The 27,864-nt window shown below is 32.5% G+C and overlaps 1 protein-coding gene across 2 annotated transcripts; it reads left to right on the forward strand.

The window, feature by feature from the left end:
- The first annotated feature begins 376 nt into the window (after positions 1–376).
- LOC117166872 lies at positions 377–25,102 on the forward strand. 2 transcript variants are annotated; one of them, XM_033351285.1, is made up of 7 exons: positions 377–512; positions 3,063–3,192; positions 6,732–6,862; positions 13,478–13,627; positions 16,172–16,612; positions 17,723–18,204; positions 23,924–25,102. In XM_033351285.1, the coding sequence occupies exons 1-7, from the start codon at positions 464–466 to the stop codon at positions 24,155–24,157; spliced, it is 1,617 nt and encodes a 538-aa protein (XP_033207176.1). In that variant the 5' UTR covers positions 377–463; the 3' UTR covers positions 24,158–25,102. The 2 variants fall into 2 exon arrangements, with proteins under 2 accessions (XP_033207176.1, XP_033207177.1); XM_033351286.1 differs by lacking the exon at positions 6,732–6,862 and adding an exon at positions 6,917–7,029.
- Positions 25,103–27,864: the final 2,762 nt, after the last annotated feature.

Below are 27,864 nucleotides of genomic sequence, written 5' to 3' on the forward strand. Positions count from 1 at the left end.
CCAGCATCATATTTCCTCATACAATAATATCTTTCCCAAACCACTACAATCTTTCGTAAACCTGAACACTACTGACACAAATAAATCATCCTTTTTAAAAATAAGCAGAAATAACTCCTGTAATATGTAACGCAAAGAAAGTTACAACAATTCAGTCATATACAAAAAAATGAACCTCGAAGAAAAACTGGAACAAAACTGGCACTCGGCATCTCCAAAGAGACGAGCCAGGCTTTCTAGTTTCCCTGGAGCTTGGTGGTTCTTTCCAAAGCCTTTTTCATGGTCAGCAGTGGTCACCAGGCTTTGGAGAACACCATGCTTCTTCAGATGTTACTCGAGATAGGTGGCAGCACCATCCGGAAGGTGAAAGTATCCAGAGAATCGAGAAGGAGTGGTGGTGCACATATAGAGGGGCGAGAGGGCGCGGCTTGTCCAGACGCAATCTGTCCCGCCGACGACGATCATGTCGCCAAAGTTGATATTTTTCATAGGATTCCTCTGTCTACTTGCCGGTGAGTACAAGACATAATATAACACCTAACTAATCGTGAACCGTTTGAAAGTTGAGTCCTCTCGCCACTCTCCTTCGACCTGTGACCCCTACTGGTTACGCTACCACTTCACTCAACAATCATCAAACACCCAACTATCCGCAAGATCCTTTGTTATCCACTTGACCTCAGATGGTAACAAGTTTCTCTTGACATTTTGAAAATTATTTATTTTAATAGTAATAACCCGCATTGTCCATTTTTCTCAAATTAGAATACAAAATCTACAATTTTTTAATTGAACTTCAAGTATTTAGGTAGAGAATTCAAGATTTCTTTCTATAATTATTTATTTCTCAATCGGTTTGTGGAAATCCTTTTAATAATTATTATAAAGCACCTTATATAATAATTTGACTCCGGATGAAACGGGAATTTACATGCTTGGTTTTCGGGTTCAGGATTCAAAATTCCTTTATCAACATTTATATTATATTTGGTTACCTTCTTCTTAATAGTCACAAGTTCCTGAGCAATACCAAATTTCAAATATGAGAACAGTTATAATTATATCTATATTATTACATCTATCTATCTATCCTATTCTACCCTATTTTAAGACTGCTATAAAAAAAGTATACATTACCTTATTATGGGCTTTAAAAATGATAGAACTAATTTTATACAGATCCCGCTTTCGAAATACGGAAGTCCCCAAAGGATAAAAAGACGAGATCATTCGAGAAAAATGCTTCTTCCAAAATTCTGTTCTGGAACCTGATTCCATTAATGTTTAGAAATCTTCCCTTATTAATATTTTGTATTAGAATATCATTATTTCCACTTTAAATAATCATTACCCTTTACCTAATTAATAATATTTAAAGTGCTGTGCGTAAGGACCAATACAGAACAAAGAATATTTTATTTGCCATTTTCATGATAATGGTATTGATATTGATACTGGTATTGAATCTGACTACCTACGGACATATTTGAATTGACTAATTTTCTTCTCAGATGGATGCTGTTTAACTAAAATGAAGGCTATTCATCAGAAACTAATTTGTTCAATTCTTTCATCTCAACTTTTGGAAACATTTGTCTCTATTTACTATGCTTCATCTCAACTATTACTCTTTGTATCTATTGAGTATTCTTCTACTCAACTCAGTACCCTTTGCATCTATTGAATATTCATTATCTAAACTGAGTACCATTTGTCTACATTATCTATTCATGATTTGAATGTTTGCTTTACTCATTCAGTTCCGTTTTCTGCTCAATTTAATAATCTTCATCTTAATTGAGTCCTACCTATCTCTATCGAATATGATCCTTATAATTGATCACATCTGATCAAGATTGAATATTTATCACCTAAATCAAGTACCACTGGTCTTTATTGAATATATGCTTCAAGTGATTTCTACATTCTTTACCAGAATCGAACCCCTTCTTATTTATTACGTAAAACAAGCCTGTCACGCGCCAATCCCGGAAAACATTGAACAGATTTCCATGAATGGAAAGACACAGGACAAAGGACGATTTGAAGTGATACTAAAATAGGCATCGCCCGCAAGGATAGCGAGATGGAAAGGCCGAGAGAACCTACTTTAGAGAACCACTGTCGCTTTCCCCCGCCTCCCACCGTTGCCCTGACATTTCCAAGACTTTCTACTTCTATGGGAGTTCGGCGACCTCCGCGTTCCTCTCTTACGTTTGCAAACGTATGCACAATTCTTATTTTCAATGCTATCCTCTTACATTTGTCAGCAATTCCGCTAAATAATCCTTTCAATCTTACCGCCGAAAATCCATGTGTGCATTTTTCGCAGGTCTAAAAGGTCACAGAAAAAACAGAAGATAAACTTCACATCGATTTTCGATGAAAGATTCGCTGCAACAAAAATTAAGTTTACAGGATAAACTTTAACCAAATATCAGTTAAACTTTCTTTTCTTTTTCCATGATAACATATGTGTTTTGAAAAACGCGAAGTTGTCTGAATAAAACTTTATCCCTCTAAAAAATTCCCTGCGACAAATTTTATCATTACTTTATCCTGCTGAATAAGAGAATATAATATGTTCAATAATTATTAAAATCTCATGAAGATTTGATCAATTTTACTAATCATGAATACTTTTCAGTCAATATGAGTGGTAAAGAAATCTTTCTTCGATCAAGACACTCATTGCATCAGTGTTCACTATTCATTTCTAATTTCCATGTCAGTCTTATGCTAATTTCTACATTGTGCATAAAACAAAATTAGAATGTACTGTGAAATATACAATTAGATATATGAATGATAGGAAGAGAGAAATCGAAGGATTTTTCGAACATTCTCTTTTTTGCTGCACCTTAAAGCTTAGATCGACTTTCTTGAATCTGCTTTTCATAACTTGTTCAACGGAAGCATTTTGGACATGTATTGCTGACTAAAAATGGAGTAGTTTTAATCTTGAAAGGGTGACCAAACTTCTTAGGGTTCGCTGCTTCTGTCATACATGTTTCATCTCTTTCATTGATTTCTTTATTCTATAAAAAAATTTTCAATTTCAGTGACAGTGAGAGCCCAAAATGACGACGAGGGTGAAAATTCAGATCCAAATGCAGAGGAACTTTGCCATGATAGGCCAGGGGATGAATACTTCCGTCTGCACACAGATGGAGATTGTCGGGATGTTGTGAGGTAAGAGTAGCAGCAAATAAAAAAATCTGAAAAATTGATAATGAAAATTCAAACATCGTTCAAGCTTAACAATAATTTAGTGCTTCGAATCGCCTCAAGGCTTCAATATCTCTGCTGCAAATCAATATAGAAAATATGTTAGACTTTCGAGTAAAAAATTTAATTTCATTTTATTTAAACACTTACTTGTAAATATTTGTATATAATAACAATATGACATTCTCATGCAATAGCATAACTCTTTTGATTGGTAAAGCAAATATAAATATGCTAGCATACATTGCCACCTCTTTTACTGAAAGTACAAGTGAGACTTTATGGCAACAGGTTTTACAGAAGGTGGGAAACGAGAGAACGTCAATAAAAACAATTTATGGAACATTTTCCTACTTTTGAAATAACGAATGATAAAGCTGAACTAGACGTTTTACTTTTATTATGCTCTGTAGCAAACATCTATTAGGGTACACTACTGATTGTTACATATTAGTAAATTGGAAATCGCAACTCGAGTTCTCAAATTTGTGAATTTCACAAATCTACACTATCCTGATTCTTTTTATTTTAACGAGTGACGTGAGCTAATTTCACCACCTGGAGTTTAAAACTTTGAAAGCAGTGATTCGTTCATGATAGTTGGGAAATTAATACATAAATCTAGTAGAAGTGGTTGGTTTTTATTAACCAAGCTTACATGAAGTAATTGCTAGGCTAAATGAACTGATATAATTAATCTCTCTCATGCAGTTCCTTTTGGTATTCATTTTCTGTATATTTATGTCTTTTATGAGCCTTCAACCGGCGATTTAACAAGGACTGAAAAAATGTGAAGTTAATGGATTGAAAGACGCTTCCAGAATAAGTTAATTAAGAGAAAGGCAGCTGCTTTATTTTATTTATTTATTTTCTTTTTTTTTTGTTAACAACTCATGGCATTTTTATTTGGAGGACAAACTTTCATTTCACTGGGAATTGCCCATAAATTATTTTAAGTTGTTGCCCACATTTTACTTTCTTTATACATTTTGTTTACTTAATCCGATTTGTTTTAATTCACATCCTCGGAATTATTTTTTGTAGCAGTTAGAGAAACCTGATATCGAAAAATGATTAAATATCCCTACGGTACTTTAAACTAGAAAATAACTAACGGTAAAGATGTAGACCTCGCGAAAAAGGTGATAGTTCTGCCAGGATAAGGTTCCATATAGACTCAAGGCGATCTACTTTTTAAACAAAGTAGAGATCTATGATTAGGTGAGTCTCTTCAATGACTCAATTTCTAATAAGATACGTGCTCGAGGTCTTCAACTACGTAAAGTAATAATAAAGACGCGATAACAAAGAAAAAACCAGAGAAGACAAAATTAAACTTGTTAGTAAATTAAGGAAAGACTTTCATCTCGCGAGATCGGAAAAATTTATTTTGTTTAGATCTTTAATGTCCTCAGTGTGCATTGTGCGACCAACACCGGATGTCGCGTAAAGAAACGGAAGCGATGCGTCGTACATGATAGAAGTATTTTTCTGCTTAATACTATTTGGGATTGAGAATCTTACTATCAGTTTTTTTTTAAGTGACACGATTGACCTACTTTCAGGTTTGCCTTTTTAGAGAGAGTTTCGTAAAGTTTTTTCAAGTTAATATTTAATTAGAAAAATATCAGCAATCCAGTTTCCTGTAGCCAATTTCACTTACAGAAATGCTTTCAAACGTAATTTCTTCGATACTGGCTTACTATAGTGCGACCAGTTTCGAATTAAATGTCGGATTTTCTTTATTATATAATCAGAATATAACTGTAGATTTAGATAGTTTTCAAATTGTATATTTTTAAGTAATCGTTTGAGGTATTACTTAAGGTTCATAGGATTCTCATTTGTCTCCAAAGGAATCTATTTCAGCAAACAATCCTCTTGCGACAAGCTTCACCTAATCTTGTAAAATAGTCCACTGTGTATCGAAGGCTTAAATAAAGCTATTTTGACGAGTGCGAACTTGTTGCCCTCGCATATGAAGCAGATAAAGGATGTTAGGTGTTCTCGACAATTTTGAATTATAAGTGAAAGGAAGAAGCAGCGTACTTAGCAGAAGGGAGACTGTGGGATCCAGCGATGCAATTTTTTGAAAGATAAATATATTTTTCTCCATATTCTAACTTGCATGATGCAGTATATGTGTAGCGGGCGTAAAGTTTCATGTCGGCCTGGCGACATGCAATAGCGCGTTTTCAAGGGGGATCACACAAAAAAATAATTATATTATTTAGGGTAACCAGCATGGTGTTTGGCATTTCTCCTATGGTTGGCTAACTTATTTAAATAGGTTTTTTTTCAATATAAATAAAAGTACTAGAAAATAGTGAAAAACGTTTTGCTGAACCTACATTATTTTTTTTGTGAAAAAGAAGATTTCGTTGTACACATATCTTTCTTATTGTAGTTAAGTGTAGTGCATTGCTTTGAAACTTTAAATGCTAGAGATCAGTAAAGCCACTCATGCTGAACATAAAAGATACATAAAATTATTATTTTGACTTTAAAATTTTACCCGTATATCGATAATTAGCTGGGCACTCATTGTTGTCGTAGATAATATATTTAACGCTTATAACGATTTTTAGAAATTGCTAAACATGAAAAAGTCTTCAAGTGACTGATCATTGTCCCCAATACTCTATGTCAAAGAGATATTCGCTTAATGAAAAATAAAATAATTAAAAGGACAAAGTTCTTGTTTCAAGAGAACTATGTCTTTGAGCAGAGACATCACAATTTTGAGAACTCGTTGCGTGTATTTTAATGTATCTACTCTCTAAATATGAATCAGTGAAAAATGCACTCATAGAAATAGTAGCTAGACATTTCACTAATTAATCAGTGCTTTCGCACTTATTCACTAATCAGTTCAGTAACACCAGAGTAAATCATGTGAAGCATAACCTCTACATTTTTAAGTTAAGTCTAGTTGTTACTCTTTTAATTATGTAGCCAGAAGAAATCCTTAATGAGATAATTTTTTTAATTCTCGGACTGAAACTCTGCTGAATTAACTGCGGGATAAATATACTCTAACTCGTATACGAATTACTTACTCGGGGGGTTCGTACATGACAGTCCAATCTTGAAATTAAAGTAATACGTGAGGTTTTCTGTCATTTAAAAGCATCGGAAGTTTTCATCTTTTTTAATATTTGGTCCTCAAAAGTGGTTATTTCATTGAATCAATAAGTAATCTTTTACTGATTGTCAGTAACCCATTTCTAGCTATTTGAATCAGTGCAATTTCACTGACATTCAGTAAAATTTCACTGATTAAGATTTAGAGAGTAGGTCTAGATTAAAATGACTTATCGATATGAAAAAAAGAAAAAGAAACAGAAAAGTCATAAATCTCGAACTGGTCTAGATAGCTTTTATGATGATTCTGATAAGAGACAAGACATGTGAAATCGTTATCATCTCACGAGATGATTTCTAATGAAGGGTGAAATTTCCACTAGAAAGTGATAGTAAAGGTAAGACGATATGCGCTTTAGGTGCGACAAAGCGACCGAGATCGGAGTAACTAGGCTGGCTACAGTGAAGTGTCCAACCGGTCTTGCCTTCGATATCGACAGGCAGACTTGCGACTGGAAGACCAACGTCAAGAACTGCGACACACTTGAAAGTAAGAAGCCTATCATTATTTTGAGACTCAAGTTCCTGCCTTTTCCCCCCTCAGGTGTACAAGGTCCGGCCTGAAGCAAATCACGTGTCCCAGCGGATTGGCGTTTGATTTGGACAAACAAACCTGCGACTGGAAGGGCAAGGTCACCAACTGTGACAAGCTCGAGAGTAAGTGACGCACGGGGAACAAAAAAACCGGCCCTCGTTCTCCAGGTCCTCTTGGTCTTAGGTCCTGTCATTCTTTTTTTTTTTCCTCACAATGACCTCCAACAGCACTGTCTTACAGGATTTTGTCTCCAACATGTTTGTGGTCATTTTTGAAATAATTTTGGACGTTGATTTCGAACCCGGCAATAAAAATGCTCTATCACATCAAGTTTTTCAGTGAAACGAGATAAAAGAGTCGAAAAAACGTTTTTGGCCATACTTGAATTTCTGTAAAAGATGAAAGAGAGGATTCAATTAAAGATAGAAACTTTGAGTACACCCTCTGACAATGACTTTTTAGGAGACTTGAATGTCGAGCTGTTGGGAACTGCTTTTTCAGTCACTCTAGTGCCTATAATTTTCATCTGATTTTAAACCTTTTTTAAATCGAAAGATTATGAAATTCCCAGATCACTTATAAAATTGTTGATAAGATCTTACATAAGAACAGAATTTCAGAAGTGTCTTGGAAATTTCATAAACTTTCGATTTAAAAAAAGATACAAATCAGATGAAAATTATAGGCTTTAGAGTGATTTATCCAAGGTGCTATGCTTGAGTACAAACTCAGCCAACGCAGCAAACGGAGTTCTCCACGACTCTACCTTCAAGTCTCCCACAATCTTATTATCGATGGTTGTAGTAAAAGATTCAAGCTTTAACTTATGCTAAAGTAGAAGGTTCTGCTACCTCTCCTTCATTTTTTACAAACACTCAAGTATTGCCAAAAGCGCGTTTTGTTGACGCTTTAACCCCGTTTCTCTCAATAACTTTCCTTGATAAGGCATGGTTATTACCGGATTTAGAATGATCTTCCAAAAATTTATCAAAAATAACTAGAAAAATTCTGGGCACAAAAGAAGGGTCATTTTTGTGGGACAGTGTCAATCTGCACTACCGAATTTACAGTACGCCCTGTTTCTCCAAGTACATGTATTATAAAAAACAAATTATTGGATTGCAGTTTTTGCTGATGAAAGTTTGATTTCACTTATCGGTGAAATGAATCAGATTCACAAAGAGAATTTTCATTAGTTATAAAAAACTGGGATGGGGAAAGTTTAAGATTATTTGGTTCCATTATTAAGCACTGTAACGTTTTAATTTTAATTGAAAATTGAAACTTTTGAAACTCTCAAAAACTTAAAATTATGGGGATTAAAAAGGTTGAATTGTGGATTCGGAAAATGTGGCGAAGAGAAAGAGGATCGGGAAATTTGGTCCGGTCGTAGACTCGCGCCGTAGCACGCACAACGACGACTAACTTCACAGACATCCTCGAAAATCTCGTCGCGCCGAGGTTGACGCTTTGCGACAAAAATTGCACGTCCTTCGCCTCCTCGGCGCCTCACGATTCTTTCGAATATCGAACCTGCTCTGCTTTCCACCAGATGGTCCTTCGGCTTACAAAATTCGCACGACTAACCGTCGATTAATAATTAATATCGCACGACGCTTTCCTCGGTGGCTTTCTTGAGTTTCCTAATTTCTTACTAAAGACTTTTGCAGACTAACCATGCAATTTACAAAACAATCTCACACTCTTTGAAACTTTTCTCGGTTTATAGTCCGAACTCCCTTCTTCGGAAAGTGACAAAGAATTACTTCTTGTAAAAAATCTTATTGGATCAGTCTAGTATGGAAGATGGTATAGAATCAATTTTCCATTTGATCAGAAGAAATATGTTTAAATAACAGTAAACAAAATCGATTTAATGAAATTTTATTTTATTTTATTTATGTTATTATATTAATAAGTTTGCCCATTTTTTGCCAATTTTGATTAAAATCTAGAACAATGGCTGACTACATCGAAAATGTCTACTAGAACTTTTACATAAACTCCTTTTTTCTAATTTCACGAAAATGAGTAATGAGACATTAATTTTTTTCTGAGTATATAGTAAAATTGCATTTGCACACAACATGGACCAAAGAAATTAGTTGCTCTGAATATTTTTCATATTTGCTATTTTAAGCAAACGAAATTTTTATTTTCGGGAATAGTTGTATTACGATGATTTCTAATATTCTAATTTGTATGTTCCATACATTCGGCAACTTTATCAGCTTTTTTTCGTTTATTATACGAAATATTTTACAGGACTATCATTTCTAAAAATAATGTCTTAAATCATCAAATAAAACTTATTTTCAAAGGTTGAATATCTTAACTTGGTGAAGGAAAACTTTTGTTTTTACGTAATTATCATTATTTTACACTGGCTGACTTTTCCTTGAACTTGCTTTAATTTAACGCTTTAAATTCGCTTTTATTTTTCTCAACTTCTATATTTGTGACTTGTACACTGTAAACCATAACTGTGAACTTGCATGCAAGTAAGTCCGATTGCCTATATTCTGGCTTTTTATAGAGTAAGGTCTTTCTTTAAAAAAAGCCTTCAAGATTTAAAGGCGTTGCAAAATAAATTGAGTTTGGAATTGATACTTTTAAAAAATATGTTAAATTTATTTTAATCTAGAATATTCAAGCAGAAATTTATTCCAAATATATCTCTCAGCCTTATGCCCTGCAGATAAATAATTAATTTAATTCAGTCGCGATTTCTTTGAATTCAACAAATATCTTAAATTCGAATAGCATTCAGCAAACTTCAATTTTTCTATCAACTTAAAATTACATGTTGTCTGGGGTTTAATTTTTTGAAATTCTATCATCTTAACATCTATAGAATGTAATAATCAAAATCTGGGAAAACTGAATGATCTTCCTCTATAAAAGATGAAATTCTGGTACTATCCGAACTTATCACCTTCTAGACTTTTAAGAGAATATTTCTTTTTTTTCTTTCACTTTTTCCCCTTCAATTCTGGACTCTCTTTGGTTGGATTTTTCAGTGAGATTGAATTGTAAAGCGAGAAAGGCCTTCTGGAAAAGGCACTCTGGTTTTATACCTCTTTGTATTTGATTTCGAATTCAACAGAACGGTAGGCCTCTCAGAATATAGTAGGTAACTCGTTTCTCTCTTCTGTAGTTTCGCTTGGACGATTTGTCCTCGTTGCTCACTGACTTTTGCTCATACTCGTTCCATCATAAAACCTCACAAATTATTCCACTCATTTACGGACTTCCAGTCACGTTTTTAAAAGAAGAAAAGAAACACTTTCCGATGTGGGATGTGAAACTACTTTCGCTCACTCTTCATCCTCGAGCCTCTCAGACTATCTCAGACGTCTCAGTCTAAAACAATCTTCAAACTCCCAAGCCATTGAAATGACATCACTCGCACATGTGGACTTTGACAGTTGAATACACCTAATAACGATTATGGAATCGGAGATGAGACAAATATCACGTTTCATTTTACTTTTGAGCTTTCTCCAAATTTACATAAACCTCTTCATTAAAACACAACCTTCTGGTTGAGCCTGACTCTCAAAATTCAAATCGAAATTTCATTTTTTATTCCAATCAAAATGTTCAATAATTTTATTACTCTTTACGACATCATTTCCATCATTTATTTAAAGTTCATCACTGTGTGTAAAACCATTTTACCTAAGAATGATTTCAAAGCCTTAGAAATGTTCCCAAAAATATTATACAAACCGTGTTGGATCTCTCTGTTGTTATGATTATTATTTTGGAATAAATTACTTCAGCCCGGTTCAACTTGAACTAAAATTGATCCATTTATCCTTAATCTCCTTAATGTATATTTCTTTGTGTTTTTTAATTTTTGATTATGAATTTCCCAAACTTAAATTTCTGAAAATTACGTAGGTCAAGAGACAATTGAAAGATATAAGAAGAACGTAACAAAATATTTACGAAGGAGTTAAAAGTAGAAAGCGATTCTAAAAACTTTAGATTTCCATGTAAATGTTATACAAAAACTTAAGACTACAGTCCTTACTCGATCTATGCAAATCTGTTTGCAAAAAATCAATTGAAAACAAAACTGTTACAAATTTTTTTATGTAATTTTAAAAAATTTCGCATTAAAAATTTTTTTCTAATGCCATAATCAGTAATATTGCTTTGATTCTTACAATCAATAGAAAATTTTTTTGATAGAGGTCTGATTATTGGCACAACTACCTTAATTAAAGATCAAGTTTTAAGGATAGTCTAAAATTATCTAAAGTTCAAAAATGAGCATTGTTAAAAATTAATGATAAAATAAAGACAAATATTCCCATTGTTAATTGTAACTAGTTTTGAAAGAGAATTAAAGATGAACTTTGAAAAAAACATTTCAGGTATAAATTGGTTATTTAAAAACATTCATTTAGTGTTTTATATTTTTGCTTCCTCTTTAGGAAAAAGTTTCAATTCTTAATTAATCCCAATGGTGGCTAGGGCTCCTTTTATTCCATGAAATGATCTCAACAAATCGTTTTGGTACGTTTTTATTAACAAAGTTTTATTTAAGAAAAATATTGTTTACAAAAATAACAATTACATACATCCTTAATCATTTTTGTAAATAAAAAAGTACTCAATAGATTTATGGTAAATATTTTAAAGAATAAAATTAGTCCCGAAGGATTGAGCTTGATTAATACTTTCAACTGTTATCGAAATAGAAAGCAAAAACATCAAACGCGAAATAGATATTGTTTAATAAAGAATTTGAACCTGAAAATTTTTTTTTAAATTTCATCTTAAGTTCTCTTCTAAAATTAGTTACAATTAAAAATTAAAATATTTTCCTGGGATTTATACGTCATTTTTAACAATGTTCATTTTTGGACTTAGATGACACCTTAATGCTTCAAAAAACAATATGAATCAAGGTATATGTTTTGGTCACATCCTTTCCCAACTGCAATACTTTATTCTATTCTAAACATATGTCTATTCTCCATCTCAACTGGTTGCAAGAATGCAGCAGACTACATATAAACCAGTCTTTTTCTCCAGCAAATCTAAAAAATGTATGTTCCCCGTATTCGCATTTTTCGTCCTTCTGCTACTTGTATTCGCTTCGTTTCATTTTTTCTTTTTCTACCCAGCGGTGCAGAGAAAAAGTTAAAGAAGCAATAAAAGACTGTTTGCTAATGTAAGCTCGATCCAAATTTCCATAGTTTTTTCTCTCTGAAAAAACGGATGTTCTTATAGTTCTTATATATAAATTGAAGAAATGAGAATGAAAACTGGATAAGAACCATAATTTAAATTTTACAAAGTGAACAAACCAATTTTTTAATGATAGGTTTTCAAATATAAAATTTTGCCTAAATTATATATAAGCATGTATTTCCTTGGAACTTTTACACTGCAGATATCAAAACATTAAGAACAATGTTTCTAAGTGGGGGGGGGGAGGGATGGTACTTATCCAGTGTATCATCTCATAAATTTAAAAAATTCTTATTTTTTTACAAAATTACGAAAATATACAAACGATATGCATTTTTTGATATTCAAAAAAAAAACGTTTAAATGTACGCACTGGAATTTAGGAAGTTATGGAAATATGAGAATGACAAAAGGGAAAATTAATTCAAAATAATAGGAGCAAGTGGCCATTATTTGCAATGTTTCAGGGAGGAGAAAACATTTATCGATAAATAGTATTCTTAATTATTTGAAATCGTTAAAAATAAAATTTTCCAAAAAAATTTGCTTATCCAGTTGACATTCTCATGTCTTCCATTTCAGTAGCGAAATAAAAATATTCAGTGAGACATATCATTAAGTTGGGATAAATAAGCTTTGAGTGTAATACGTTAATCAATTTTAATTATTAAAAATGTTATATTTGAAATTAATTTTGGATTTGGATGCGCAGTATTTTATTGCTTTATATATTTTTATCGGTGAATCTTGAATAAAAAGCTATCACTCTTGAAACCTGACACATATTGGAATGCGATTCACTTGCGTTCAATAACCGCGTGCAACGTCGCGAGCGAACAAAGTACCCAGATAGGCGTCACAGACACTGAATGAAAATTAGACGACAATATTTTGAAACCAGTAGAAATTGACACAGATGGTAGATTTATAAAAAAATAGCATGGGCTGCTACATGGAATCGGGCCTTGGATACACGCAGAATGAACGTTACAATACGTTTGTGTAAAAAGCTTGTAAAATCCCTTCCTAGTCAATTACAAATTAAAAAATATGCGAAATCGAAAATGTATCAATTTCACTCCTTGTTCATTAGAAACTGGTCAATTCTTCAATTATAAATAGATAAACTAAATTCAATTTGAAACGTTTATGTAAAATAGATACATTTTCTTCGCAATTTTAATTATCTCTCCTAAACTGTTTTACTTTTTACTGCATAATGTACTGATTTTGAATTTAATAATATTTAAATTGTCATCTTTTGAATTTCTGATTGGTATCTATTTTGGAAATGAGAAACAGCGTAGGAGAGTTTTTTATGTATAATTAAGAAATTTTGTAAAATCACGCTTTTATTTTCAGAACCACGTAAGGTTTTGCCAAAGTTTAAAACTGACGAGCCTGTCTGTCCTGATGGACAATTGTCCTGTGGAAATGGAGAATGTGTAGACAAGGAGTTATTCTGCAATGGAAAGCCCGACTGCAAAGACGAATCTGATGAAAATGCTTGCAGTAGGTATATTTTATCTCACCTATTTAAAAATATTAAAAGCTCATTAAAGCATCTACGATACAAAAAATTCCGCCAAGTGAAAGGTTATCTTTGTGAAATCAGTTTTCCACGTCTTCTTAAAAAAAATCAAAAATTTGTAATGCATTAAATTGAAAACAATACAGAACATTTGAGAACGTATTAAAGGGGGGGGGGAATGAAAACTTTCTTACTCAAACTGAAAAATTAAAACTTTCTTACTAAAGACTTTTGCAGACTAACCAACCTCTACATTTTACTCTTTTAATTATATAGCCAGAAGAATTCCTTAATGAGATAATTTTTTTAATTTTCGGGCTTTAACTCTGCTGAATTAACTGCGGGATAAATATACTCTAACTCGTGTAGGAAGTACTTACTCGGCGGGTTTGTACATGAAAGTCCAATCAATATGATTGAATCCGTTTGAAATTGTTGGACATACGCAATACACTTCAGTGATGCCCCAGGTATTAAAAAAATGTAAACTGAATATTGTTTAATAATAAGGTAAGAAGAAGAGAGAAAATTTTCGATTTCACTTCTTTTTTAATAAAGATTTTTACTAAATCAAATACTCATTTAACAACATAGAACTATGTAGTACACTGAACAAGATATAATACACATCATTGATTTTGATATTAATATTATAATTTGAAATATAATTATAAGTCTGCGTAAAAATGTGTCAGATTTTTAATATATGCACGAAATCTCTATGGCTACTATTTCAGGAAATTCCGTAGTAGTAGACAGTGAGTTAAAATATTATGTCATATAGTCATTGTCTGTGGGATATTTAGGTTGGTCCAATTACTAAAAAATCCATTTTTCAATAATTATCTAATCAAAAATTTATGAAGAATGGATGAAGAATTCAATCCAAAAGACTTCTCTTGAAGTTTTTATATCAATTGGTTGAATAGTACAAACTATAGGTACGACTAATTAGTACTAAAAAATCCATTTTGCTTCATAAAAATTCCTGAGCAATGAAAGAAGAATGCCATCCATCAGACTTGCTACCGGCAGAAATTATTTACACACCTATTTTTAAACTCTTGCCAAAGTGCCATAATTTTCATAATATTAAAACGTGAAATTTTTTTCGCATAATTGCGCGAAATTTAATAAAAATATGCGTATAATATGCCCAAGTTGAATGAAAATAGTTAATGTTTTTCAATGTTTTCAGCTCATTTTAAAGGTATGTCCCCATAGAATTTTTCTAAATTATTAACATATTTTAGATTTTTCCCCTAGATTCTGCTCTACAATCAAGCTTAGTGAAAAAAGTCGCAAAATTTCAAAAATGTGTAAATACTCATAAATATTTTAAAGATATGATTACTTATCATATTTTAATCAATTATAGCAGTATTCGTAAAAATATTATTGTTTTGAATTATTTTAAATCTTGTCGTGAGTAAAATCATTATATAAAATTTTGAGACTTTTTTAACCAAGTGAAACCCTAGATTAGAATCTAGGGAAAAACTTCTAAAAATATCTTCACAATTTAACAAAATATTATGGAGATTCTCCTTCCAAACATACCCTCAACTTAAAAAAATGTTCGTTATTTCTCAAATCATTTTAATTTTTCAAAAGCATCGAAATTTCAAGTATTGTTTTTGTAATATTTTTCTATTGAATCGACATTTTGTCTTCAACCTGATCTTATTAGACGCAGCATTTTCTAAACTTTCGTTTAGTCATGAGGATAAAAACTCGAAGTCAGTATTATAAAAATTAAGTCATTTTGGCATACAGCTCAAAAAATAAACATGTAGATCATTTTCACCTGTGCTGTATCTCAAAATTTTTGTTCGAACTGATTAAATAAAGTAGGCTAATCGGTAAAGAATAGGCAGAGATGTCCATACATGCACGATAACAAGCGTCTCTTATGAAAAAAATATTCGCGTTTTTTTGGTTATTCAATACAGCAAATCTTAATATTGTATTTTTAGTAGAGAGCTTTGCATATTGACCTTGTGTAGCTCTTAGCCTGTGGTACTTGTTAGAAGGGATTGATCAGTCATCATGGTCGGAGCAGTGTTGCGGAACTCACATGCTATTTACACTAACAACACGGGAATTCAAGAATAATCTAAAAATCTATCCCCCCTTTTATCAACTCATACACTTCCTTTTGCAATTTTTCCGACATGAATTCCCTGATCCCTGGCTAGAACCGAGTGAGTCACGCTTACCCCGAAAAGGACTTGGCTCAATGTTACAATAATAATAATTATTATTATTATTTAATCGCCCGGTCTTCACATTAGAGGTCCAAGGTTCAATCTCTGAACCGGTACCTCTGGAAATTTTTGCTATGTACCTTTATCAAGGTTCTGGTGGTCCGCATCCCACATTAAGCTGTAGGTCCCCCCATCATGCACTTGAATGCAATCCAGTCCGAGAATTTTGGAGTAATAAAACGAGGCTTTGCCCAGAATTTCAAATAATAATGATGATAATAATAAAATTTAAAAAATCAAAATTTGTGTGTTTTCCAGCTGTGGAAAGCGATCCAAACAGAGCACCAGACTGTGATCCAACACAATGTGTCCTGCCAGACTGTTATTGCTCAGCGGACGGAACTAGGATTCCCGGAAATATTGAAGTATCTCAGGTACCACAAATGATCACAATTACATTCAATGGAGCAGTAAATGTAGACAATATCGACTTGTATGAAGAAATCTTCAATGGAGCTCGTGCTAACCCCAACGGATGTCAAATTCGCGGAACCTTCTTCGTTTCCCATAAGTACACAAATTACTCTGCAGTTCAAGATCTTCACAGAAAAGGACACGAAATTTCTGTCTTTTCTCTTACCCACAAAGATGACCCGCAATACTGGAGTCTTGGAAGCTACGATGATTGGCTCGCAGAAATGGCTGGTGCTAGACTAATTATTGAACGATTCGCTAATATTACTGATGGATCAGTTGTAGGTTAGTAAACAAATGAAACTCCCTGAAAGGCTACTAAAATATTACTAGATTTCACTGAATTTTTCGGAGGTGTGTAATGACATTTTGATATGTTGGTCGGTCGACGAGCGAATGGCGGGAGGTGTAAAAGAGCCTTAAACCAGAATCAAATTTTCAAGTAATCGATTACAGACTTCACAGTCCAAAATGTTCTCGAAACAGAGAATTTAGAGTGATTTATACAAAAATAAGGGGATAAATTCTTTCAAATAACGTTCATGAAGATAAAATATTTAATTTAATATGAAACATTTTAAATTTCGAAAATCTCCAATCAACATATACTGCATTTTCAATAAATGAGTGGAATTATAGACCAAAAAAGATTAATTTTCTAGCAAAAAGTGAATTTTGTACTAAAGAAAAACGAACCTTTAAGTTAAAAAGTCAAATTTTTTATAAAGCAGTTAAGTTACAAATTCTTCACAAGAGACTTCAATTTTCGACAAAAAAGTTCAGTTTCAAACACGAAAGATGACTTTTCTACCAAAAAATATGAACTTTTTTTATCCAAACAGACGAATGTTAAACAGATCAGTTGAAGCTGTTACCAAAAAAGATGCATTTTAAACCAAATAGTTGGATTTTCAACTAAAAAGATTATTTTTCTACCCAAAGACAAAATTAAATGGTTGATTTCTCTATAAGATAGTTGAATTTACGGCCCAAAAATTTGAATTTTTAAGAAAAAATGTAACTTCCTACCTAATAGTTAAAAAATAGTAATCAAATGTTTAATCTTCAGCCAGACAAGACAAATTTCTGATTAAAATATCAATTTTTAACCAAAAATCGAATATTTAAATTTTTAGTTCAAAAAATTCATTATCAACAACAACAACAAAATTTGGATCAAATTAGTTTCAACCAAAAAGATGAATTTTCAACGAAATTTACAAATCTTCAACAACAACAAAATAATTGTTAACAAAGCAGTCTTTAAAAAATCAGTCTTTAAAAAAGAGGTAAAGAGAGGAATATGCAAAAGAGTGTGAAGTCTGCAATTAGTTTGCCTCTGAGTGGTAACAAAAATAGAATACATTTTTAATAGACTTTTTTACTTGATTACAGGAGTGAGAGCACCTTATTTGAGGGTTGGAGGTAACAAGCAATTTGAGATGATGGCTGACCAGCTTTTTGTTTATGATGCTTCAATCACAGCTTCACTTGGCCGTGTGCCCATCTGGCCCTATACTCTCTACTTCCGCATGCCACACAAGTGTAACGGAAACAGCGGAAACTGCCCCTCCAGATCACATCCTGTGTGGGAAATGGTCATGAATGAATTAGACAGACGTGATGACCCGACCTTCGATGAGTCTCTACCAGGTTGTCATATGATTGATTCTTGCTCCAACGTCCAAACTGGAGAACAATTTGGAAGACTGCTCAGACATAACTTTAATCGTCATTTAAACAGCAATAGGGCCCCATTGGGACTTCATTTCCATGCTTCCTGGTTGAAGAGCAAGAGGGAATACAAGGAAGAACTTATCAAATTCATTGAAGAAGTTTTGGCCACGAATAATGTTTATTTCGTCACCATGCTTCAGGTAGATATAATTTCTTTTTCATTTTATATGTAAGCTCCAGGATGTCTAGTGATTAGGCAATTTGAAATTCTCGGGGCTTTCCCGTCTACATTTCTGGAACTGACTGCCTCCGCACTTTCGTGATGAGAGGATCTACAGGACAGAACCAACGTGAAGAAATGAGAATTAGAACATAATCATGGTTGCTAAAAAGTCGCAATTTCGAAATTCCCTGACTTTTAACTAGATAATTGTTTTTTTTTTTTCAAAAACGAATTACATTTCAACTAAAATGATGAAAATTTAAACAAAAATTATTATTATAATTTTTAACCAAATGCAGTTGCATTTGAAAACAAAACGATGAATTTTCAACCGAGCAGATTAATTTGCCACCAACAAGATGAATTTTCAACCAAGATTCCAGATGCAGTAAGCGGACGAGCGCTCGAAAACGCAAAAAATTATTGTCCAAACATCTCGTGATTTCCAAATTTTAAATTGAACGAAATGCAATTTTTTAAATATGGGCTTATAGAGAATTACAACAAAAAAGCTTTTATCGTTTTGAGGTTTTTTACCGATATACTTTTACTTTTTAACTACAAAATTGATAAAGTAAAGAAAAATTCCCCAAATTCAATTATTTTTTTAAACTATAATCGTCATAACTTAACCAAATATGGTTGAATCCGTTTGAAATTTGTTGTACATACGCAATATACTTCAGTGATACCCCAGGTATTAAAAAAATGTAAACTGAAAATTGTTTAATAATAATTAATGCCAAAATCATATTTTTTAAATTTAGCCGATAAAAAGTGTGAAGGGAACCTCAAAGTTGAAAAAGCTTCTGGTGAGGTATTTGATCCTAACTATTCTAGGAAGATTTTTGGAAAATTTCATATCGATTCATTGAAAATTGGCGGAATAGAATGCAATTTCGTCAAACTTTTAGAAATCTTACCTAAACAGTGAAAAACAAATGTCTGGCTAGAAGTTTTTTCAACTTTTTCAACAACCCTCGATACTTTTTATCCGCGAAACTATAAAAATGGATATTGACATCATTACCTCATTAATATGGTTAATGATGAAAAATTACAAAAATGTACCCATCTGACAAAATTTAAACATAATATCCAAATTCTTAATAAATATGTTTTTAATTTAAGTTTTTCTAAAAATTTGGTAAATGAAGCTTTTAAAAACTTGAAAAAATCAAACTATTAAATGGAATTTATGTTTTGTCAATGGATGTCGCTAGGTGTAATATTATTGAGCTTGGTGTCTATTAAATAAAATGAAATACATATCCGCGGCAATTTCGGTAATAAATTTAAAAAGGGACCACGTTTAAAGCAATGATACCAGAATTAAAATCGGTATGTGTATTTTTAAAACATACTCTCTAAATATGTATCAGTGAAACATTCGCTGATTGAAATAGCCCAAGTGCAAATTGCCGGAGCTGAATACGCGGCCCAGTGTTGGTCAAATTTTGGCAGCCAAAGGTTATATAAGTTATTAGGCCAATATCGGCATTTTAATCGGCCCAGTGTTGAGCCAGAGCTGGCAGCCTATATTGGCTATTCATATTTGCCGATCCTCCACCGATGCTTGGCCCAGTATCAGCACTTTATTGCGCCAAGTCTCACTTTTAGTGTGGGAACCATGTTTCACGAGAATCAGCCAAAGTCTGGCCCAATGACGGTACATTACTGGGCCAAGTGTCACTTTTACCACGGCAAACCATGTTTTATTTAAATCGGCCCAATGTTGAGTCAGAGCTGGCAGCCTATATTGGCTATTTATAATTGTTGATCCTCCACCGATGCTTGGCCCAGTATCGGCACTTTGTAAAAGTTCACGATGAAATTCGTTAAGTTCTATCATTAAAAATTGTAAATGTTTATGAAAAATTACATTTCGTGTCAATGCAAAAAGTTGTAAAGTGGGCTACAACGGACAAAACAAAATATTACGCGAAGAAAAATTGTAATCGATTAAAATTATTTATTTAAAAATTATTGTATTGATATTCCCGTTAAGAGTTCGTGTATTTTACATTTACACAACATCGCATAATAATAAATAATTAGAAAAAGAGAGCTTAAAATTTGGTTCTTCAACTTTTCTGAACTGCAGCGGTAGATTTAGATATATAGATGTTGGTTCGATACCCCTTAGCGTTAGAAATATAATATATGTATAATATATGTATTCAATCTAAGCAGGGCCATTATTATTTATATATAGGTTTGGTCCAATACTGGTACCTAGTGTTGGGCCGACAATGACAGACAAACCTTGGCTGCCAAGTGCAAGCCATAGTTATCATTCCGTCATTGGCGCGATAATGGCAGCCGAGCTTCGGCAAAATTTTTGCCGACTACGGGCTAATGTTGGGCCTATGTGACTTCGCGCTTGGGAGTAGTTAGACATTTCACTGATTACTCAGTGATTTCGGACTTATTCCCTAATCAGTTCAGTAACACTAGAGTAAATCATGTGAAGCATAGCCTCTAAATTTTTAAGTTAAGCGTTGTTGTTACTCTTTTACTTAAGTATTATTATTATTTTTAATAGTATTACATTATTAAGCCATTTCCCTTTCGGGGTAGGCGTGAATTACTCGGTGGGGAAGGGAGTAATGTGAGGAAGGGACATAACATTTTTAGATTGATCTAGAATTCTCGTGATATTTAGTTAAATAACACGTTCGTTCCGCAGCACTGTTTCGACCCAGGTTGCTGATCAATCTCTCTAGCAATCACCCCAAGTGAAGATCCACACAAAGTTGTCATGTGAGGTTCCCCACTTGCGTTCATTACTATCCAAGGTCTTTTATTTCAGGCGTCATTCACTCTACTGACACTCTTTTTATTAACCATTTGTCGTCATATTTTCAGCCCTGACATACTACTCTAGCTCCTTTTATGTCCATGCATTTTTTCATGCAGGCTCTCGTGTTTCTGTGGCTTCTTATGTCCCTTTTAACTAGGGTCTCATTCACACATTCTAACCATTCTTTCCGCGGTCTGCCTCTGGGCACGCTGCCATTTACTTTACCTTGATACACTTGTTTCGTTAGTCATTCATTTGGCATTCTCTCAACATGCCCGAACCATTTATACCGATTTATTTCCCATGTGTCTACTAGCGTCTCTTCTGCACCACATTCTTTGAAAATTATTTCGTTACTCACTTTGTCCATCAGAGTTTTCCCGCATATCATGCGCAAGAATCTCATGCAGGAGCCAATAAAATGACGTGGTAGCTATCTAACGCTCTACATTTAAAAATGTTTGCTGTATCCAACGGACTCAGATGGTCTATCATTCTGATCAGATGTACTAACCAACTATTTCTTTACCAATAAAAAATGAATGTGTCAACCAACCATTTTTCTGAGTGTACCAAGGTACACGAACTTATCAACTTGTTCAATTCTCTGATCATTCAATGCAACATTGGATAGTGCTTTCTCACTTTTCCCTTCGAACACCATAGTCTTTATTTGATTTGCATTAATTTTGAGGCCCATGCTCTTCATGATTGCATTCAGTTTATTCAACATTCTTTGGCCAGAAAAATTTCTTAATTAAATTAATTTTGTAATTTTCGGGCTGTAAGTCTACTGAATTAACTGCGGGATAAATATACTCTAACTCGTTTAGGAAGTACTTACTTAACGGATTTGTAAATTACATTCCAATCTTGAAATTAAAGTAATATGTTTGTTTGTCATTTAAAAACATCAGAACTTTTACCTTTTTTAATATTTGATCATATTTATGGGTTTTAAGTTTTTACTGTGATCCTTTGATTGAATGTACTAAAATATTATTTTATTATGATTGCTAAATTGACATGGTGCAGTACTGCAAAATCTCAAAAGTGGTTATTTCACAGAATCAATAAGTAGTAACCTTTCAATAATTTTCAGTGACCCATTTCTAGCTATTTGAATCAGCGAAATTTCACTCATTCAGATTTAGAGAGTATAGTTATCAGGTTTAAGAGGCAATTAATTTAAGTTTGAATTTAAATGAAACACTTTTTTAACAACTTATACGTCGCATTATGTTATAATCCACAAAATTTTCTTCTGAAATTAGTCATCGTCAGGGCCGGCTTTAGTATCGAAAATCGGCTCAGAAAAATTAGTTGAATTCACCTTACCTGTGCTTATTTATTTTTAAAAAAATCCGAACTGTTAAGATAGCACATGCTCTGACGATATTAAGTACGGGTTAATTAGCATTTTTTCTGTTCAGATATAAAAAAATAATTATTTTTATTTCTTTAAAAATACTTGAAAATATGTGAAGTATGCAAGATTTACGAAAAGTAGGGAGTCATGATCTTATCTTATCAGCAGTAAACACTCAAGGTTTCATTGATAATTTTTCCTCGTCGATAATTTATCCAACACAGAAAAGTTGTGAAATAATTACGTGACAAATGAGTTTTTCAGTTTCAGTTTTCATACCGAAAACGTATTTTTTTTAATTGAATAAATTTCTTAAGATTTCACAGCCCAAAATTTTCTCAAAGCAAGGGAATTATGGTGACTTTTCACGAAAATAGGGGTAGAATATACGTTTTTTCAATAAAATTAATTTAGGTGCCATATTGAATGAAAAGCTTTTAATTTCTAGGACTCCAAGAAATTATTATATTGAAATTTCAACCAGGTAATTGAATTTTCAACGAAAAATATAAATTCTCAACAATTGAATTCTCAAATAAAAAAATTTAGTTTTCTAAAAAAATGGAATAGTTAAATGTTTGGTTCACAAAATACATTTTTAACCAAAAAATAAGAATTTTCAAGAAAATATTACAATTTTAAACCAAGCAGATTAATTTTTTACTTTAAAAAATAAATGTTCAACCAAGAAGACTCATTTTCTACCAAAAAAGATCAATTTTCAAGAAAATATGTAAGGCTTTAACTAAAGAGATAAATTTCTAACTTACATGATGAATCTTCAACTAAAAAATTAAATTTTAACCACTGCAATAAACTTTTCACTAAGCAGTAGAATTTGCAACCCGAAAAGATATATTTTTAATAACGCAAATAAATATTCAAATAAAAAAGATTATTTTTAGCCAAAAATGGAGTAAGTTAAATTTTTAAGCAAAATAATTGAATTTTTGAACACATTGTTGAGTTGCCAACCCTCTGAGATGAATTGTTAACCAAATGGTCAAATTTTCAAACAATAAAGATTAAACTTAACCATAAAATCATATTTAAAAAGATATATTTTAAATTACGGCAAAATAAATTAATTTTCAACAAAATAATAGAATTTTTAACCAAATGGTCGGTTTTTCAAAGAATATAAATCAAACTTTAACCAAAAGAAAATATGTTAATTTTCAACAATAAAGTTAATTTTATCTACCAAAAAAAACTGCATTTTTAATAAAAAAAGCAGTTGAATTTAATGAAAATTACGAATTTTCAACAGAAAAATTGAATTTTCAACCAAAAAAGATATTTCGGTGAGATGTTTTTTTTAACAGGGTATATAATTAATTCATTAAAAAGGTTAATAGGGCTAAAAGTGTAAAGCCAGGTGAAGCCTGCATTTTTTTTATTGCTGAACGATCATTAAATACAAAATTAGATCTTTAATTAATTTTTTTTTTTTTTGAAGAAGAAGAAGAAGAAGAAGAAGAAGATGAAGATCAATATTATATGTATGTAAAATGTTTATTTTAGGTCATCAAATGGATGCAAAATCCAACAGAACTATCTGCAATCCGAGACTTCCAAGAGTGGAAAGAAGCTTGTGATGAGAAAGGCCAGCCCTACTGTTCCCTTCCAAATGCCTGCCCATTAACAACGCGGGAATTACCTGGCGAGACCCTTCGTCTTTTCACCTGCATGGAGTGCCCCAACAACTATCCCTGGCTGCTGGACCCGACCGGCGATGGTTTCTCCGTCAAGAAATGAGCAAGCGTTTGTAAAAGATCGAGACCGATCCACTGCGCACCCCTTCAGCTCACATTTTCAAGCACTCACCGTCAGTGGCGTCCTTTATTGCTAGATACCAAACTCCAGACAACCATTTTTATTTTACTCTAAAGGAGAGTAGAAAAAGAAAAACTAATACTAAATTGAAACTAAAATTTTCTTTATCTATTCCGATTTTGCATTTTTTTTAATTACTTCAATAGATATGGAGAAACTAATTAATATATTCGAGTTCCCTTAGCTGATAAGCCACTGACATAAACTTTCTCTAATACTGCGATAAAACAGATCAGAGTTTAAACTTTCGAAACCATTTATATCGCGTTTGGAGTGATCATAAAATAATGATTGATATGATATTTCAATGCAGAATCAAAGTTTTATAAACACGAACTCGTCCTCATGCAAAAACGAATCGTGCCCATTGTCTGGTTCCATCATTCTGCATTTTGACTCCACGCACGAGCTGCGTTGCGTTTTTATTGAATGTACAAATTCATCATTTCTGCTGAGCCTAATGCTTTTTTTATAACTTCATAAAATCGACGCAGACTGTGAAAATTTGTTTTAATTACTGGATGTTCCGTGATAAAAAATATTTCACAAAAACCACTGCTAAGGATACAAAAAATGTACAGATTTCGATTTAAATGTGAAGAAAGTCGATTATTATTGTACGTAGCAAATTAATTCCTAAGTAGTAATGAATAAATTTGTAAGAATATCCTCCGAAGATTTCAATTTATTCTTGTAAAAGTGTCAAATTGCACAAAACATTTAGGTCTCAGGAGGATCTTTGTTAAGGATGAGCTAGTATATCTTGTGTGAGTACATGAGTGAATGAAGTTGACATACAGTGACCCAAGATGTGTTGAATTTTTTTAAATCAGGATAAAACGAAAAAATAAAAAAAATCAAGATATTTATTTATTCAGGTGTATTTATTTCATTTCTTAATTTTATTTTACTTAATTTTTCCATTCCCTGGCACAGCTGACACTCTCTCTCTCTCTCTCTCTCTCTCTCTCTCTCTCTCTCTCTCTCTCTCTCTCTCTCTCTCTCTCTCTCTCTCTCTCTCTCTCTCTCTCTCTCTCTCTCTCTTTCTCTCTCTCTTTCTCTAATTTATTAGAAAAAGGTGAAAAATTGACCTATTTCAACTAAGAAACTGACTAATTTCGAAAAATTCAAATAATCCAAAAAAATTGCATTGAATGCAGTAAAATTGGAGTAAATTTAAAAGAATTCAAGGGTATAATGAGAAAAATACGTTGTTTGAAACGCGTTTAGATCAAATTCCTGGAAATTCGAAACGAATTTGATGAAATGCCTAATATTTAAAGGCGAGCTTAAAAGCCTTCAAGATGTATTTAACGAAAACTAAAAAAAATCCATTGTGTTGATTAGAATTGAGAGAGTTTAGAAGAACTCAATAAATTCAAATGACTTGCCAAAAATATTTTAAAATCTCTTCAAATCTGTTAAGTGCCTTACTTCTTATAAATTCATTAAAATACGTTTATAGTTTTTAAAATCATTGAAATGCTGACAAATCCTATACAATTTCTTGGTAAATATTAAATTATGCTAAAACCTGTTAGGTCCTATCAAATAGCTCCAGATTTTCTGAAATTCTTCGAAACCTTCTAAAGTTTTGTTTAAAAGCCTTAAAAACATTCAAATCTTTACAGATTCTTTGAAAATATGTGAAGCTTTTAAATTTCTTGGGATTTTTTTAAGTACCCTAAATTATTTCTAATCCTTTGAAATCTTTCAAAACCCTTTGGAACTGTTTAAAGCTCTTGAAAATTCATTGAAATTTTAAAAATATCATAGACTGTTCAAAATCTTTTGAAATTGCTTAAAATTATTGAAATACATTAAAAATGCCTTGTAATCTATTAAAAGATTCTAAAAGAACTCATGGGTTAATTTATTGAAAGATATGTGAATGAAGTGACATTTTCTTTTAGAAAAGTGGCTATAGTGACTATGTTAAAAGTGAGTAAAAGTGATTTGAGAAAAAAACGAATAAAATGGACTGCTTAGCAGCCTTAATTATTCTTGATAGTTAAGTACTTAAAATGCTTTATACAGAAATTTCCTGACTTTGGTATATTTTGGTTAAAATCACTGACTTTTCCCTGATTTCCTGGTTTTCCCTGACCAGCACCCACCGTTATCAAATTAAAGTTCATTGTAACCATCAGAATATCCACGCGATGAATGCTTTTAAATTCGAGGACATTTCTCTCTTTCCTCCCTGTCAATTTAAAATAATTTAAAAGATTTGAATAATTTCAAACGATTTTTGAAGATTTCCAGAGATTTGTAAAATTTCCCGTTCCATGTCAAAAATTACCTATATCAAGAAAAAATTATCATCTTTTACGGGTATTTAAAAAATTTTAATGGTTTAGGAGATATTCGCATGTTTCTACGAGGATGGAAACTTAAAGCAGAACTATACCGCTTTAATTTATATATGAGGTTTTACGTTCCAATTGAAGGAATTTGATCGCGGCGTGCTATTCCAATTTTTCCATTCGCATCAAAGAAGAGACAAATACTCACTTTCAGAGACTGTCAAAAACAAACTAATCGCTAGATTGACATCAAAGTTTGCTCTTTTTACTTCTTCACTCCAAGCTATTGGAAAATTATTGAAATTTCACTGAACTTTTACTCTTTCATGGTTAGGTCAGAAATTTTTCAATCCTCCCTCGTAAATCAAGGTCAAAATTATCACTTTCTGATTTGAATAGGGAATGATACTGGGACCTATACTGAATCTATTGGCACCAATACTCATGTCTCAAAAGAAACCGTAAATAGTTCAGATCGTTCGAAAATCGTTCGGAAAAAATATATATTGCGTCAGTGCCGTACCTATAAAAAAAAGAATTCAAAGTTGAATTTAACCAACACCCTTAAATAATCACTTGGAATTTATTCATTTCTAAAAGTTTTCCGAACAAAATTGTGACGAATACCAATATGTTTAGTTCGTCCATGGTATACAGGGGTTTTCGCTAATTTTATAGCCCCCTGATTATCGTTAAGTATAAAAACAGGATCTTTTCCGCTGACGCCAATTTTAGCCAAAAAGCTTTTTAGATTGATTGCTTCTTTGATAGCTTCTATCAATGCCACATTATCGGCTTTGATGCTGGATAATGCTACTGTACGTTATTTCAGGTCTTCCCAACTGATTGCTGGCCCGCTCATTTTGAAAACGTATCCTGTGAAGGAATGTCGATCTTGTGGACAATCAACCCAGTTAGAAACCACTAGGACTTAAAAAATGTCGCTTCTTCGACTGAAAACGATTACGTATTCTATTATCCCCATTAGATATCAAAGAATGCGTTTAGGGGACATCCAATGTTATGAATTGTGATTGTCATTAAATTGACTTAATGAACTAACTCCATGAGCGATATCTGGACGAGCATAGCAGGATACATGAGAGAACCGACAAGATCCTATAAGGATAATTCTCCATAATTTGTTGTGGAGGTTGATCTGGATTCATTAGATTCTTACTTGAATCAATTGGCGTTGCAACTGCTTTTAAGCCCATCATTCCAAAGTGTTCCAGTACGTCCTGAATGTATCATTTTGGCACATGGTGATCTTCCCCTTCCTCTAAATGAATTCGATGCCCAAGCAATATGGAGCATTTGTAA

The sequence above is a fragment of the Belonocnema kinseyi genome, chromosome 2, assembly GCF_010883055.1.
Source record: "Belonocnema kinseyi isolate 2016_QV_RU_SX_M_011 chromosome 2, B_treatae_v1, whole genome shotgun sequence".
Lineage (NCBI taxonomy): Eukaryota > Metazoa > Arthropoda > Insecta > Hymenoptera > Cynipidae > Belonocnema > Belonocnema kinseyi.